This window comes from Rhinoraja longicauda, chromosome 26 (genome assembly GCF_053455715.1).
Source record: "Rhinoraja longicauda isolate Sanriku21f chromosome 26, sRhiLon1.1, whole genome shotgun sequence".
Lineage (NCBI taxonomy): Eukaryota > Metazoa > Chordata > Chondrichthyes > Rajiformes > Arhynchobatidae > Rhinoraja > Rhinoraja longicauda.
Genome location: NC_135978.1, coordinates 19119965 through 19135623, shown reverse-complemented (window position 1 = coordinate 19135623; position 15659 = coordinate 19119965). Strand labels below are relative to the sequence as shown.

At 46.1% G+C, this 15659-nt stretch overlaps 1 protein-coding gene across 1 annotated transcript; it reads right to left on the bottom strand.

The window, feature by feature from the left end:
• Positions 1-8085: 8085 nt before the first annotated feature.
• On the bottom strand, positions 8086-15269 carry LOC144606165 (uncharacterized). Its single transcript, XM_078421992.1, has one exon. The coding sequence runs from the start codon at positions 14983-14985 to the stop codon at positions 12601-12603; it is 2385 nt and encodes a 794-aa protein (XP_078278118.1). The 5' UTR covers positions 14986-15269; the 3' UTR covers positions 8086-12600.
• Positions 15270-15659: the final 390 nt, after the last annotated feature.

Genomic DNA, 15659 nt, shown 5'->3' with positions numbered 1-15659 from the left:
AGATTAGTGAAATATATCAAGTCTTTCATCATTATGACTGGATCCTGGACTTCCTGCTGGAACGACCGCAGGCAGTGAGAATGGGACGCACCTGTCCTCCACTATCACCCTGAGTACCGGCACACCACAGGACTGTGTTCTGAGCCCCATGCTCTACTCCCTCTTCACACACGACTGTGTTCCTGCATTCGACACCAACACCATTGTCAAGTTTCCAGACGACACAACGGTGATCGGGCTTATCACCAACGGGGATGAAACAAACTATAGAGCGGAGGTGCAGAACCTGGCGGACTGGTGCTCGGATAACAACCTGTCCCTAAATACCACCAAGACCAAGGAGCTGATCATCAACTTCCGTAGGTCACATAACGGGGAATATGCCCCGATCTCTATCAACGGGGACAGTGTGGAGAGAGTGTCCAGCTTCAAGTTTCTGGGCACTCACATTTCGGAGGACCTAACATGGTCCAATAACACTGCTGCGCTGGTCAAGAAGGCACAGCAAAGACTGTTCTACCTAAGAACACTGAAAAAGTCTGGTCTACCCCAACAGCTGCTGACGACCTTCTACTGCTGCACCATAGAGAGCATCCTAATGCATGGCATCCCTGTGTGGTACCTCAGCTGCACGGAGGCAGAAAGGAAAGCTCTACAGCGGGTAGTCCATAGAGCTCAGAGGGCCATCGGAACACAGCTACCAGACTTGGTGGGCATCTACAACACACGATGCCTCAGAAAAGCCACCAGCATCCACAAAGACTCTTCACACCCCTGCAACAGTCTGTTCGAACTCCTTCCATCGGGCAGACGATACAAGGCCTTCTACGCCCGCACCTCCAGACTCAGGAACAGCTATGAACCGGTCCTGCTGAGCCGGATGGTCACAACGCATAGATCAACCTGCACTTTACCCTGTCTAAAACTGTTACAATTGTTTCGTTGGGTTGCTGTTGTCTAAATTAATTAAATTATTGCATCGTATGGGAGGCGCATTCCCAATCTCGTTGTACCCCTGGGTACAATGACAATAAAGATATATTGTATTGTATTGTATTGCAAAATCTAAATCTTGTAAATTGCTTTGGTAATAACTGTGTGTTACCCTATTTTACCTCACATCTTTCTCCTTCACGTTATTGTCTCAACTCAATAGCGCATGTTTAAGAACATCTAGTGACTGCCAGCTCTTATGGGATTAGGTGTCAGTTGTCTGCCATCTGGTCCACCTCCATCATGCAGTGTTTTGCTTTGGCACTAACCCTCCTCAGAGTTGTCAGATGTGATGCAGAATCAGTTTATCAAGAGACAAACTTTGCTACCAAATGTGGAACGGCATGTGGCCCAGGAACAATGGGATTATAGACAATAGACAATAGGTGCAGGAGTAGGCCATTCAGCCCTTCGAGCCAGCACCGCCATTCAATGCGATCATGGCTGATCACTCTCAATCAGTACCCCGTTCCTGCCTTCTCCCCATACCCCCTCACTCCGCTATCCTTAAGAGCTCTATCCAGCTCTCTCTTGAAAGCATCCAACGAACTGGCCTCCACTGCCTTCTGAGGCAGAGAATTCCACACCTTCACCACTCTCTGACTGAAAAAGTTCTTCCTCATCTCCGTTCTAAATGGCCTACCCCTTATTCTTAAACTGTGGCCCCTTGTTCTGGACTCCCCCAACATTGGGAACATGTTTCCTGCCTCTAATGTGTCCAATCCCCTAATTATCTTATACGTTTCAATAAGATCCCCCCACATCCTTCTAAATTCCAGTGTATACAAGCCTAATTGCTCCAGCCTTTCAACATACGACAGTCCCGCCATTCCGGGAATCAACCTAGTGAACCTACGCTGCACGCCCTCAATAGCAAGAATATCCTTCCTCAAATTTGGAGACCAAAACTGCACACAGTACTCCAGGTGCGGTCTCAGCAGGGCCCGGTACAACTGTAGAAGGACCTCTTTGCTCCTATACTCAACTCCTCTTGTTACGAAGGCCAACATTCCATTGGCTTTCTTCACTGCCTGCTGTACCTGCATGCTTCCTTTCAGTGACTGATGCACTAGGACACCCAGATCTCGTTGAACATCCCCTCTTCCTAACTTGACACCATTCAGATAATAATCTGCCTTTCTATTCTTACTTCCAAAGTGAATAACCTCACACTTATCTACATTAAACTGCATCTGCCATGTATCCGCCCACTCACACAACCTGTCCAAGTCACCCTGCAGCCTTATTGCATCTTCCTCACAATTCACACTACCCCCAGCTTAGTATCATCTGCAAATTTGCTAATGGTACTTTTAATCCCTTCATCTAAGTCATTAATGTATATCGTAAATAGCTGGGGTCCCAGCACCGAACCTTGCGGTACCCCACTGGTCACTGCCTGCCATTCCGAAAGGGACCCATTTATCCCCACTCTTTGCTTTCAGTCTGTCAACCAATTTTCTATCCATGTCAGTACCCTACCCCCAATACCACGTGCTCTAATTTTGCCCACTAATCTCCTATGTGGGACCTTGTTGAAGGCTTTCTGAAAGTCGAGGTACACCACATCCACTGACTCTCCCCTGTCAATTTTCCTAGTTACATCCTCAAAAAATTCCAGTAGATTTGTCAAGCATGATTTCCCCTTCGTAAATCCATGCTGACTCGGAATGATCCTGTTACTGCTATCCAAATGCTTAGCAATTTCGTCTTTTATAATTGACTCCAGCATCTTCCCCACCACTGATGTCAGACTAACTGGTCTATAATTACCCGTTTTCTCTCTCCCTCCTTTCTTAAAAAGTGGGATAACATTTGCTATCCTCCAATCCACAGGAACTGATCCTGAATCTATAGAACATTGAAAAATGATCTCCAATGCTTCCACTATTTCTAGAGCCGCCTCCATCAGTCTACCCAAAACCATTTCCTGCCTAATGTGGATTTCCTTCAGTTCCTCCATCACCCTAGGTTCTCCGGCCCCTAGAACATTTGGGAGATTGTGTGTATCCTCCTCAGTAAACACAGATCCAAAGTAACGGTTTAACTCGTCTGCCATTTCTTTGTTCCCCATAATAAATTCCCCTGCTTCTGTCTTCAAGGGACCCACATTTGCCTTGACTATTTTTTTCCTCTTCACGTACCTAAAAAAACTTTTGCTATCCTCCTTTATATTATTGGCTAGTTTACCCTCGTACCTCATCTTTTCTCCCCGTATTGCCTTTTTAGTTAACTTTTGTTGCTCTTTAAAAGAGTCCCAATCCTCTGTCTTCCCACTCTTCTTTGCTATGTTATACTTCCTCTCCTTAATTTTTATGCTGTCCTTGACTTCCATCGTCAGCCACAGGTGTCTTTTACTCCCATTAGAGTCTTTCCGCCTCTTTGAATAAATTGATCCTGCAACCTCTGCATTATTCCCAGGAATACCTGCCATTGCTGTTCTACCGTCTTCCCTGCTAGGGCCTCCTTCCAGTCAATTTTGGCCAGCTCCTGCCTCATGCCTCTGTAATCCACTTTGCTATACTGCAATACCGACACTTCAGATTTTCCCTTCTGCCTTTCCATTTGCAGAGTAAAACTTATCATGTTGTGATCACTGCCTCCTAATGGCTCTTTTACCTCTAGTCCCCTTATCAGATCAGGATCATTACACAACACTAAATCCAGAATTGCCTTCTCCCTGGTAGGCTCCAGTACAAGCTGTTCTAAGAATCCATCTCGAAGGCACTCTACAAACTCTCTTTCCTGGGGTCCATTTCCAACCTGATTTTCCCAGTCTACCTGCATGTTGAAATCATGGACTCTCTGTGAAACCATGGGAATGGGTGTGGGATTTGGGGGGGAACGATGGTGCTGTGCCTTAATTTTATTCCGGGAGTTCAGATTGAGTATTCATCCTTGTGAGATTACTCTTCGAACCATGGTCTCATAAAAAAACCCATTTTGACGTACTGCAAACTGCACTATGTGATTAATGGTAAATAAGTTGAAATCCTCCATGATTAAAGTGCACAAAATTTACATTGCTAAAATGAATGATGGTTCTTTTCAAGATTCAATTATTCATTCTTGGGTGAGTTTTTATAACTGTTGATACAAGTAGGTGAAGGATTGATAATTGTAGTTAGAAGCAGCTAAAATGACCTGCTCAAGTGAGTCATTTAAGAAACATATACTGGGGATGATGATGATGGAGGGAAAGATTACAAGATATATTAATATGAAATGATCCTTCTGCCATAACACATAATTACCTCATATTGTTCAACACTTAATTTTAGCATCAGATTCTTCAACACCGCATTGCCCCAGTTCCCTTCTTCTATCTCATTAAATGAAGATAACAAAGATTTGGATCAAGTGTATTCAAATTTTAAATGAACTATTCCAACTCTCCAGCACAAAAGTCTAAAGGATTTGAAGCAACATGATTTCCAATCTGACGAGTTAGATCCTCCAAATCTTTTAAAGTATGTGTTCCCTTGGAGCATGCAACTAATTAATTTAGCTAAGATGTAATCTGAGTTGGGTTGGACAACACCATCCTACCTTATGACAGTCATATATTTTAAAGCACTTTCCAGGAGCGTTATCAAACAGAAATGCATGTCAAACTACACAAACATAATTATCAAGAAGCTTGGCCAAATTGGCAATATCACTGATGGAGAGGCAGAGCGATGTAGGAAGGGAATTCCAGAACTAAGTGCAAGTTGAATGAAATGCAGAGGGCATAGATTAACTTGGATGAAAATTTTATATTTGGATGCGTGCCAAGCAGCACCAAATATAGATCAGAAAGAACATCAGCGATGAAACATGGTGAGAGTTATGTTACGTACAGAAGAGCTTTAGATGAACTGAACCTTACAGAAGATGGGCGGGTAGCCAATGCTGCATTGGCTGATTGTGCAACACAATTTATTTTTGGCTTCTGAGGTGCATACCAAGTTGCACACTTTGGCACTCTTGAAAAACAACAAAGTACCAAGTTAGTCTTTTAATAACCTCAGTATGCAATGGTGAATTTTATTTGTTTTTAATGGAAAGATTTCAATGTTCAGCTGTGGGTTTTATGGACCTCCTGATGTATCTGTCCATTTGATGAACTTCCATTGCAGCTGATCTTTTAATTGGCTTCTGCTGAACCAGCTCATTTAATGAGCTTCGTGTTGCATAAGCCCCTTTATCTTGTTTGTGTTGAACCTGCTGTTTTAATAGACTTTGGTTACAAGACTAACCTATTTGATGTTTTTTTTTTGTATCAGTGCATTTAGTCATACTGGGTATCTTTGACTGATGTTATTTTTTGCTGTAAATACCTGGTTCACAGATACCTTGATTGTAGGAACAAGCCTTGGCTGGAACACAAAAGCGTCATCCTGCTTTATTTTAATGACCTGATCACAAGGCCCGACGTTGCTGATTCTGCTGTATACAATGTTTTGAACATTGTGCTGGTTAGAATATTGGTGGAGACTTTGCTGTTCCAACATAGGTTTTCATGCATTGAAGGATTTCTAGTTCCATACCACCCACTTTGCACGGAACAAGATTCCACAACAAAAAAAACCCGAATGCCCAGAGAAATCAATATTAGTGGTGATTGTTGTGAAATAAATACGATTCTGAATTCAAGAAGCCTTTGAATGGCACCAAAGGGATCTTTCCTGAGAGGGCAGACAAGATTTCAGTTGAATTGCAATACAGTACCTGTAAATTCAACGATATCACATTGTGTTTTCCAGCATTAGGCAACTACAAAGGGATGATGAGAAACAGGACAGCAAGTATTTCTGCGTTATTTTATCTCAATGTGAAAACATTACTTCCTGTGCAACACTCCTTTTGGAACATTGTAGAGAAACGTAATCTTACCAACACAGTGCCAATAACTAAATAACTTACCTATAATGTTGAATACCCACAACAGCACTAAATCGATCCTGTTATTTTCCTTGATTTGTTGCTCGAAGTGGATGTTATCACGGGATGGCGCTGGAATTCGTAGGCCTCAAATTTTTATTTTTAAACCCGATTGTTAAATGTGGTCACACAATTTGTGCATATATCATTCTCTTCACTGTGTTGTGCAATTCTCCATGCACATGATGTGCATTTGCTACCCACCCATTCTCCCACTTCTGCAATGGTGGGAGATTGTAGTGTCCAATTATCCCTCAGGAATAGAACCATACAGCCTGCAACCTTGACATGTTGAGTAAGCTTTGATACACTGCACATGATTCTACACACAATTTGTTTCATTTGAACAATTTTGTTAACCTGTTCAAAGTTGCAGCATTAACCAAAAATGTTACATTCTTATATTTGGCTCATTCTTCTATTTAACTCCATCGTTATTAGATGGGGAACCCTGCCATATTTATCTTTCATAAATTAAAGATACTGAGACTTGGACAGGTTGTGTGAGTGGGCAGATGCAGTTTAATGTGGATAAATGTGAGGTTATCCACTTTGGTGGTAAGAACAGGAAGGCAGATTATTATCTGAATGGTGTCAAGTTAGGAAATGGGGACTTACAAAGAGATCTGGGTGTCCTTGTTCATCAGTCACTTAACGTTAGCATGCAGGTACAGCAGGCAGTGAAGAAAGCTAATGGCATGTTGGCCTTTATGACAAGAGGAGTTGAGTATAGGAGCAAAGAGGTCCTTCTGCAGTTGTACAGGGTCCTGGTGAGACTGCACCTGGAGTACTGTGTGCAGTTTTGGTCTCCAAATTTGAGGAAGGACATTCTTGCTATTGAGGGCGTGCAGCATCGGTTCACTAGGTTAATTCCCGGAATGGCGGGACTGTCGTGTGTTGAAAGACTGGAGCGACTAGGCTTGTATACGCTGGAATTTAGAAGGATGAGAGGGGATCTTATTGAAACATAAGATTATTAAGGGATGGACAAGTTAGAGGCAGGAAACATGTTCCCAATGTTGGGGGAGTCCAGAACCAGGGACCACAGTTTAAGAATAAGGGGTAGGCCATTTAGAACGGAGATGAGGAAAAACTTTTTCAGTCAGAGTTGTAAATCTGTGGAATTTTCTGCCTCAGAAGGCAGTGGAGGCCAATTCTCTGGATGCTTCCAAGAGAGAGCTCGATAGAGCTCTTAAAGATAGTGGAGTCAGGGGGTATGGGGAGAAGGCAGGAATGGGGTACTGATTGTGAATGATCAGCATGATCACATTGAATGGCAGTGCTGGCTCGAAGGGCCGAATGGCCTACTCCTGCACCTATTGAGACCAAACTGTAAGCTGCATCCAGTACATTCCTGGTCTATCAATGCAGTGCAAGTTTTTCCTTCAATAAGCTTGTCTCTTGATCAGTTACACGATTTTCACATCACATTTGGAGAATGTTTGCTAAATGGTTCTGCTGAAAATGCCTTCCATAATATGCCTTAACAAGAAATGGCTGAGAAAGTGAGGGAAAAAAATGGTTTATGCAGGAATTTCCTCATTTATATATTATATATATATAGTTATATAATATATATATCTTTCCATTATCCACTATCGTTTATTATACAAACAGATAATACAATACTATTCCAGCAGAGGTCATCTTTTCTCTGTAAACATTCAGTAGCATCACTGGACCAGAGTTAACAGAAATAAAAGGGCTGCTGGTAATTCATAAAGCTTTTGCCATATAGTAAAGGAAAGGCACCTGTCCTCCACTATCACCCTGAGTACCTGCACACCACAGGGCTGTGTTCTGAGCCCCATGCTCTACTCCCTCTTCACACACGACTGTGTTCCTGCATTCGACACCAACACAATTGTCAAGTTTGCAGACGACACAACGGTGATCGGGCTGATCACCAACGGTGATGAAACAAAATACAGTGCGGAGGTGCAGAACCTGGCGGACTGGTGCTCTGATAAAAACCTGTCCCTAAATACCACCAAGACCAAGGAGCTGATTCCCCGTTGTAGGTCACACAACGGGGAATACGCCCCGATCTTTATCAACGGGGACAGTGTGGAGTGTCCAGCTTGAATGGTATTTAGGGACAGGTTTTTATCAGAGCACCAGTCCGCCAGGTTCTGCACCTCCGCACTGTATTTTGTTTCATCACCGTTGGTGATCAGCCCGATCACCGTTGTGTCGTCTGCAAACTTGACAATTGTGTTGGTGTCTGGGCACTCACATTTTGGAGGACCTCACATGGTCCAATAACACTGCTGCGCTGGTCAAGAAGGCACAGCAATGACTGTTCTACCTAAGAACACTGAAAAAGTCTGGTCTGCCCGAACAGCTGCTGACGACATTCTACTGCTGCACCATAGAGCATCCTAACACATTGCATCCCTGTGTGGTATCTCAGCTGCACGGAGGCAGAGAGGAAAGCTCTTCAGCGGGTAGTCCATAGAGCTCAGAGGACCATCGGAACACAGCTACCAGCCTTGGAGGGCATCCACAACACACGATGCCTCAGAAAAGCCACCAGCATCCACAGACTCTTCACACCCCTGCAACAGTCTGTTCGAACTTCTACCATCGGGCAGGCGATACAAGGCCTTCTACGCCTGCACCTCCAGACTCAGGAACAGCTTCATCCCCAGGGACATAGCTGCTATGAACCGGTCCTGCTGAGCCGGACGGTCACATCGCACAGTGAACCGGCAGATCTACTTGCACTTTATTCTGTTTTAAAACTTCCAATTTGTTTCAATGGGTTGTTTAAATTAATACTGACTAGCTAATTAATTTATTGCATCGTATGGGAGGCGCATTTCCAATCTCGTTGTACCCCTGTACAATGACAATAAAGATATATTGTATTGTATTGTATGTTGGTAGATAGGCTTCAGACCTCTCTTATTTCTAAAAATTAGGATGCCAATTTTAGATCTGGTACTGTGCAACAAGGGTTAATTATAATCTTGTTATAAAAAGGCACCAAGAAAAAAGTGACAATAACACCCTAGAATTTTACAATGACTTTGAATGCAGTGTTGTTTGTTGTAAAGCCAAGTGTTTAAAGTTTGAGCACTTCAGATATGTGGGAAGGCTTGGTGGCGGTAGATTGGGAAATTCCATTACAAAGTGTGGTTGGTATTTACTGAAATAATGCATAAGTTGCAACATATATGCATTTATTTTTGACAAAAACCCCCCAGGAAAAGTGGCCCAATCACAAAACTTAGAACAGCAGAGCACTGGAACAGGCCCTTTGGCCCACAATGTCTGTGCCTACCAATCAAGTGCCTACCAATCAAGTGTCTCCTAAGCAGTCAATTCCTGAAACGTGGGATATATAGCGGATGCGATTTTACTGAACCTAGTTGCCTTCTACAATAGCCCCATGGTCACACCCATGCTAATCCAATGACTGCACATGTTTCAACCGTGTAGCTCTCTGTGGATCAGAAACATTGAGAAACAATTAAAGAAAAAATTAAATATTAAGGAATAAAATGAAGAAATTCACTTAATTAATTATAATTAATTAAAACATTGATATTAATTAAAATTAAACTAAATCTTGACAATTTTGAATATCAGTAGCTCATCTAAATGAATGAGCTGTAGCAGTAGCTATCGCAGATGTAATGTTGAGGGGCCAAATATGAAATGCATGGTTGAATCAGTAATGGAATGCCCCAGGACGCAGTGGCATAAGCATGGTGGACTGAAAGGTCATATACCTTTCCCTGCTTGTTCTCGAGATGGTTGGAGAACGCGAGAGCTTTTCCCGTTGCTCAATTGTCCTATCCCCAATCCTATACTTACTTTCCGATGTAAAAATAGCTGCATCCTTTAAAAGGAATCTCTCTTCCAGTATTGTGGCTTCTATTCCATCTTGCATTGCTATCGTATAGTCTGAGAGGATGGTACATTGGATCAGCAGCAAAATCAGCTTTAGGTTCAAGCCACTGCCTGGGCACAAACAAGAGGAAAATCTAACCATTGGTTTCTTCTTTGACAATTTTAGAATACAAGAGGTCCTTTGTACCTTGCTATTTGTGCCACGCCAAGAACGAGCTATCCAGCCTTATTATCTTTCCTAGCTCCTGGTCCATAATCTTGTACGTTACTATGCTGTTGCTACTTTTCAAAGGTGATGAGAATTTCTGCCTCTATTGCTCTGTGAGCTCCAGATGGTCACCTCCCGCTGGATTAAAAATATCTCAACTCCCATCTATTAAGTACTTTAAACCCATGGCACATCATATAAACCTCTCTGCATCCTTTCTCCACCTCAATAGGTCCAAGAAGATCTACTCCAGTTTAACCATTTTTTCTTCACAAAGAACTCGTTATAAGGTGGGGCTTGATATCGCAAGGATTGGCTCAGGTGAACGGCACTGGTGTGAGTTGCATAAACACGAGGGTGTAAGTGATGTTAACACTGATAAAGAGTTAAATTAAACATGGTGGGCAATGTTTTATGAGCATTTGAGTTAAGTAGCTTGTTCTACTATTCCACATAAGTTTCATTATTGAATTAATGCATTATTTAAATTAAAACTTCATTTTATCATCAGTAGCTCAAAACTATGATAGTCCTTGACTGAATGTTGGACCCCGAGCTTAATGTTATCCCACATTTATATAACAGTGCCTAAACTTTATATGGGCTGGGTTTGTTTTCCCTTGAGGAGAGGAGGCTGAAGGTGACCGTTTCAGTTTTACTAAATTATATGCAGATCAAATGCTGTTGAATGGGAAGGATTCAGATCAAATGCAGGTGAATGAGACTAGCATAAATAAAGATAGATAAGTACAATGGTCAGCATGGATATAACAGACAGAAAGACCTGTTCTGTACTTCACAACTCTGAGACTCTTCAGAGACTCGTCAGCCAGAGTCCAACCATGGTGTGCTTTGCATCACAAGCTTTGTCTGCATCCACTTAGGAGCAAGATCACTACCATTGAGCCACTGGTACTTAAAAGTATCTTTAAAATGTAATCACTATTATCTGGGCAAATGCAGTAGCTAATTTTTTTTGCAGTTGAGCTCTGAAGTCTGATTCACATGAATATCGTCTTATATTCATATGTGGTCTTATTATAATGCAAGTCTTCAGAACACAATATTAATGAACATTTTTTTCATTATACGTCACTCAGATGGATCACTGAAAGTATCTGAGTGAAATATATGTACAATGGTAATTAAAAACAAAGCCTAGTGAAAAATAAACAGGAAGGTTACAGGATTTGGAAATAAATAATGCAAGATATGGTCAAAGAATTAAATAAAGTTATGACTTAATCAGGTACAGTACAAAACATTGGCAATGACAAATACTCCTTTCATTTGCTTTAAACACTGAATATTAAAGGACACGGTGCGATAGCACTGCATTAATATCACTATTGAACGCTCAGACCTTGATTAGTTAACCGCTTCCAACATGACATTGCCCGCAACATAGGTAATTGTTATATATATATATATTATGTCCACATAATGATCAAAGCAGCCCACAGAAGTTAGTTAAGAGAAGCTTCAAATTAATTAACCAAAGACCTATTGATATGTATCAATACCAATTGCAGGCAGGGTTATAATAATTTGCAATGAACCAGCGATCAACAAATGCACATGTCAGCATCTGATGACAGTTAATGCAAAGGTTGATATTATATCCAGAAGTCTTTTGGCATTAAAATGAGACCTCTATCCATAATATGGACTTTCCATTCTCTTTTCATTTTCCCTTTCCTAAGGGCAAAGAGGTCAGCATGTCTGGCATTTAAAGCAACACTGTCCAGGAATTAATCTTGGTTACCTTTCAACTTGTATGTACCTAAAATGTATACCCTAACAACCGGTTCATAAGCAAATATTGCATGTACTGGCAATCTGAAATAAAACACAGAATTCTGTGAATATTAAGGTCTGGCAGCACTATGGAGAGAAATACAACCGTAAATATGTCAGATTCTAGACATATTTGTGGATCTCCACAGATATTGCCTGACCTGCTAAGTATCACAGCAATTCTGGATTTCCAATTTGGTAGGGAGGAACTGCAGATGCTGGCTTACTCCATAGACACATAATGCTGGAGTAACCCAGCGGGACAGGTAGCATCTCTGAAGAGAAGGAATGGGTGACGTTTTGGGTTGAGACCCTTTGACCCAAAACATCACCCATTCCTTCTCTCCAGGGATGCTGCCTGTCCCGCTGAGTTACTCGAGCATTTTGTGTCCATTTCCAATCTGGTGCTAGAATATGGAAACCACAGCAAGATTTCATGCTGATGAAAATAGACCAACAAAACTCAAGTTCATCCATAATTATTAAAATTCTAGAAAACACACATGCACAAAGAACTATTCAATCAAAAGCAGTTTCATTCATTACAACCAACCCAACACCCCTGCTCAACTTTAATTCAAAATTAATATGTTTTCGTACCACGATTTTCAATCCTGCAAGACACTGATACTCAGGTGTCATTTATTTCCTGACTTGACAGTTAGCTCTCTGGGTGGGTTTGATGCATTGAGACACATTTTTACAATGAATCTTTCAAAAGATAATGGGGTTAGAAGAATCAGTTGGAAAAATAACTGGAGAGCAAACAGTGAAAAGATGACCAGTCACTGAAAAGTCAATACGCACATTCTAAAATATCATTCAAAGGGAGGGAAATCTTCTCCCATTTTGAATATTTTTGTTTTTTTCCCACTATCTCCAATCTCATAAGTCAAAGATATACGGAGGTATCTTGGGTTATCTTCAGCTGGGGTTAAAGTTATCTTTCCTTTTAACACAGTGTCCTGAAACAGTTCCACAGGCTCATCTAGATAAAGTAAGGATTGTTTCCAATGCGTTTCCTCTGCAAAGGGAGAAGTTGACAAGACAATTGGCTCGAGCTCCTTGGCATTAACATCAACTGTTCTGTGGTCATCACCATTGACATTGAATGATTGGAGGTTGTCACTGTTGGCGGTAAACGCATTGTGCCTGATAGTATTAGCATTGACTGTATTCGCAGATGCTTCACAGAGATTGGGGCAGGATGCATGGCACTCATTGTTTGCAATGGTTCCAGTCTTAAAATCTGCATCAACAGACGCTGCACGTGGGCCAGGTATATCTCGATCTTGAACATTGAAGCTGGCTGCTTGACCACCATTAGCAGTGGAACCAGTTGCACCAGGGCCATTCGCATTGGTACTGGTTGCAAGGGCAACCTTGCTTGTGGGGGCCGAAGTGGGGAAAATAACGTTAAACCAGAGGGCAAAGGCGTGCATGGTGGTAATGCCGAAGGAGGTGGTGGTGAAGTCGCCACCCAGCTTCACCAGCTCCTGCTCGGTGACCGTGTACAGGTCGATGGCCGCGAACATGGAGGGCCGGCCCAGGACGTCCTCGCCGTGCAGGGCGGTCACCGCCATCTCGTCGTTCATGAGGCAGTGGCGGGCGAAGACGCCCATGCAAGACATGTCAACGCCGTGGCGCTCCTTGACGCCGGCCCAGAAGGACAGGCGCTCTTGCAGGGCCGGGTCGGTGACCGGGGCGAGGTAGAGCTCGGCGCGGCAGGGGAACATGAGGCCGCCGGGCTTGAGCCAGCGGTCACGGGCGTGGAGGACGCTGCGGAGCATGGACTCGTACATGAGGCCGTAGCCCATCCACTCGCTAACGATGGCGTCTACCGGCTCGGGCAGGCGCGCGTCCTCCACCCGGCCCTGCATCACGCGCACGCGGCCGCGCAGACCGTTGGCCGCGACCACCTCGCGCGCGCGCTCCACCATCACACCGCACGCCTCGCACGCGTACACGCGCGCCGCGCCCGCCTGCGCGCAGAAGGCGCTGAGGATGCCCGTGCCTGCGCCCACGTCCAGCACCGACAGGCCGCGCAGCAGCCCGACTCCAGCCCCAGGCTGCGGGCCCTGCCGGCAGCCCCACTGCAGCGCCCGGCGGTACGTGCCCGTCCGCGCCGCGTCAGCGATCATCTCCTCGTGGATGGATACGTCCGAGTAAGAGTGGAAGTAAGCTCCGTCCTGCCGCTCCCGAGCCACGGCGTCCGCCGTTGGCTTCTCCCGAGAATCACGCCCCGCCGCCGACTTCTCCCGGGCCTCACGCCGCTCACCCGACTTCTCCCGGGCCTCACGCCCCTCACGCCGCTCACCCGACTTCTCCCGGGCCTCACGCCGCTCACCCGACTTCTCCCGGGCCTCACGCCGCTCACCCGACTTCTCCCGGGCCTCACGCCGCTCACCCGACTTCTCCCGGGCCTCACGCCGCTCACCCGACTTCTCCCGGGCCTCACGCCGCTCACCCGACTTCTCCCGGGCCTCACGCCGCTCACCCGACTTCTCCCGGGCCTCACGCCCCTCAGCCGACTTCTCCCGGGCCTCACGCCCCTCAGCCGACTTCTCCCGGGCCTCACGCCCCACTGCCGACCTCTCCCGGGCCTCGCCGCCCGCCACCGACCTCTCCCGGGCCTCGCCGCCCGCCACCGACCTCTCCCGGGCCTCGCCGCCCGCCACCGACTTCTCCCGGGCCTCGCTGCCCGCCACCGACCTCTCCCGGGCCTCGCCGCCCGCCACCGACTTCTCCCGGGCCTCGCCGCCCGCCACCGACTTCTCCCGGGCCTCGCCGCCCGCCACCGACTTCTCCCGGGCCTCGCCGCCCGCCACCGACTTCTCCCGGGCCTCACGCCCCGCCACCGACTTCTCCCGGGCCTCGCCGCCCTCCGCCGGCTTCTCCCGGGCCTCGCCGCCCGCCGCCGGCTTCTCCCGGGCCTCGCCGCCCGCCGCCGGCTTCTCCCGGGCCTCGCCGCCCGCCGCCGGCTTCTCCCGGGCCTCGCCGCTCACCGCCGGCTTCTCTCCACTCCCAGCGCCCGCCGCCGGCCTCTCCCGTGCCTCGCCGCCCGCCACCGGCTTCTTTCGGGCCTCGCCGCCCGCCGCCTTTTCCCGGGCCTCGCCCCCTGCCGCCGACTCCTCCTGGGCCTCAGGCTCAGCGTCCAGCCGCAGCCTCTTCCCCGGTGGACGGTCACACGAACCTGGCTCCATTACTGATTCCTGGCCTGGAGACTCGGGCTACATCCTGCAGGGGCGCTGGGCCCAGCCAGTGCCGCAGCCCTATCGGTGGGAACGTGGGAGTCCTGATTCGCTCCACCCACCGCGGTGATGGGAAGAGCCTCTCAGCTGGCAGTCTGGTCCAGGACAGCATTTCTCGGCAAGTCGGTGGCAGCTAGAGTGCGCGCAGCTGGCCCAGCTCAGGACTGGCACCCCGCCCGTCCCAACAGCTCAGGGCTGGCACGTCATCAGTCCCAGCAGCCCAGGGCCTGGCACCACGGCGAGTCCCAGCAGACTGAAAAAGGGTCTCGACCCGAAACAATACAATAGCCTTTGTCCCGCCCCCCTGACATCAGTCTGAAGAAGGGTCTCGACCCGAAACGTCACCCATTCCTTCTCTCCCGAGATGCTGCCTGACCTGCTGAGTTACTCCAGCATTTTGTGAATAAATCGATTTGTACCAGCATCTGCAGTTATTTTCTTATCTTACAATACATCTTTATTGTCATTGTACAGGGGTACAACGAGATTGGGAATGCACCTTCCATACGATGGAATGTAGGTTAATTGGCTGGGTAAATGTAAAAATTGTCCCTAGTGGGTGTAGGATAGTGTTAATGTACGGGGATCGCTGGGCGGCACGGACTTGGAGGGCCAAAAAGGCCTGT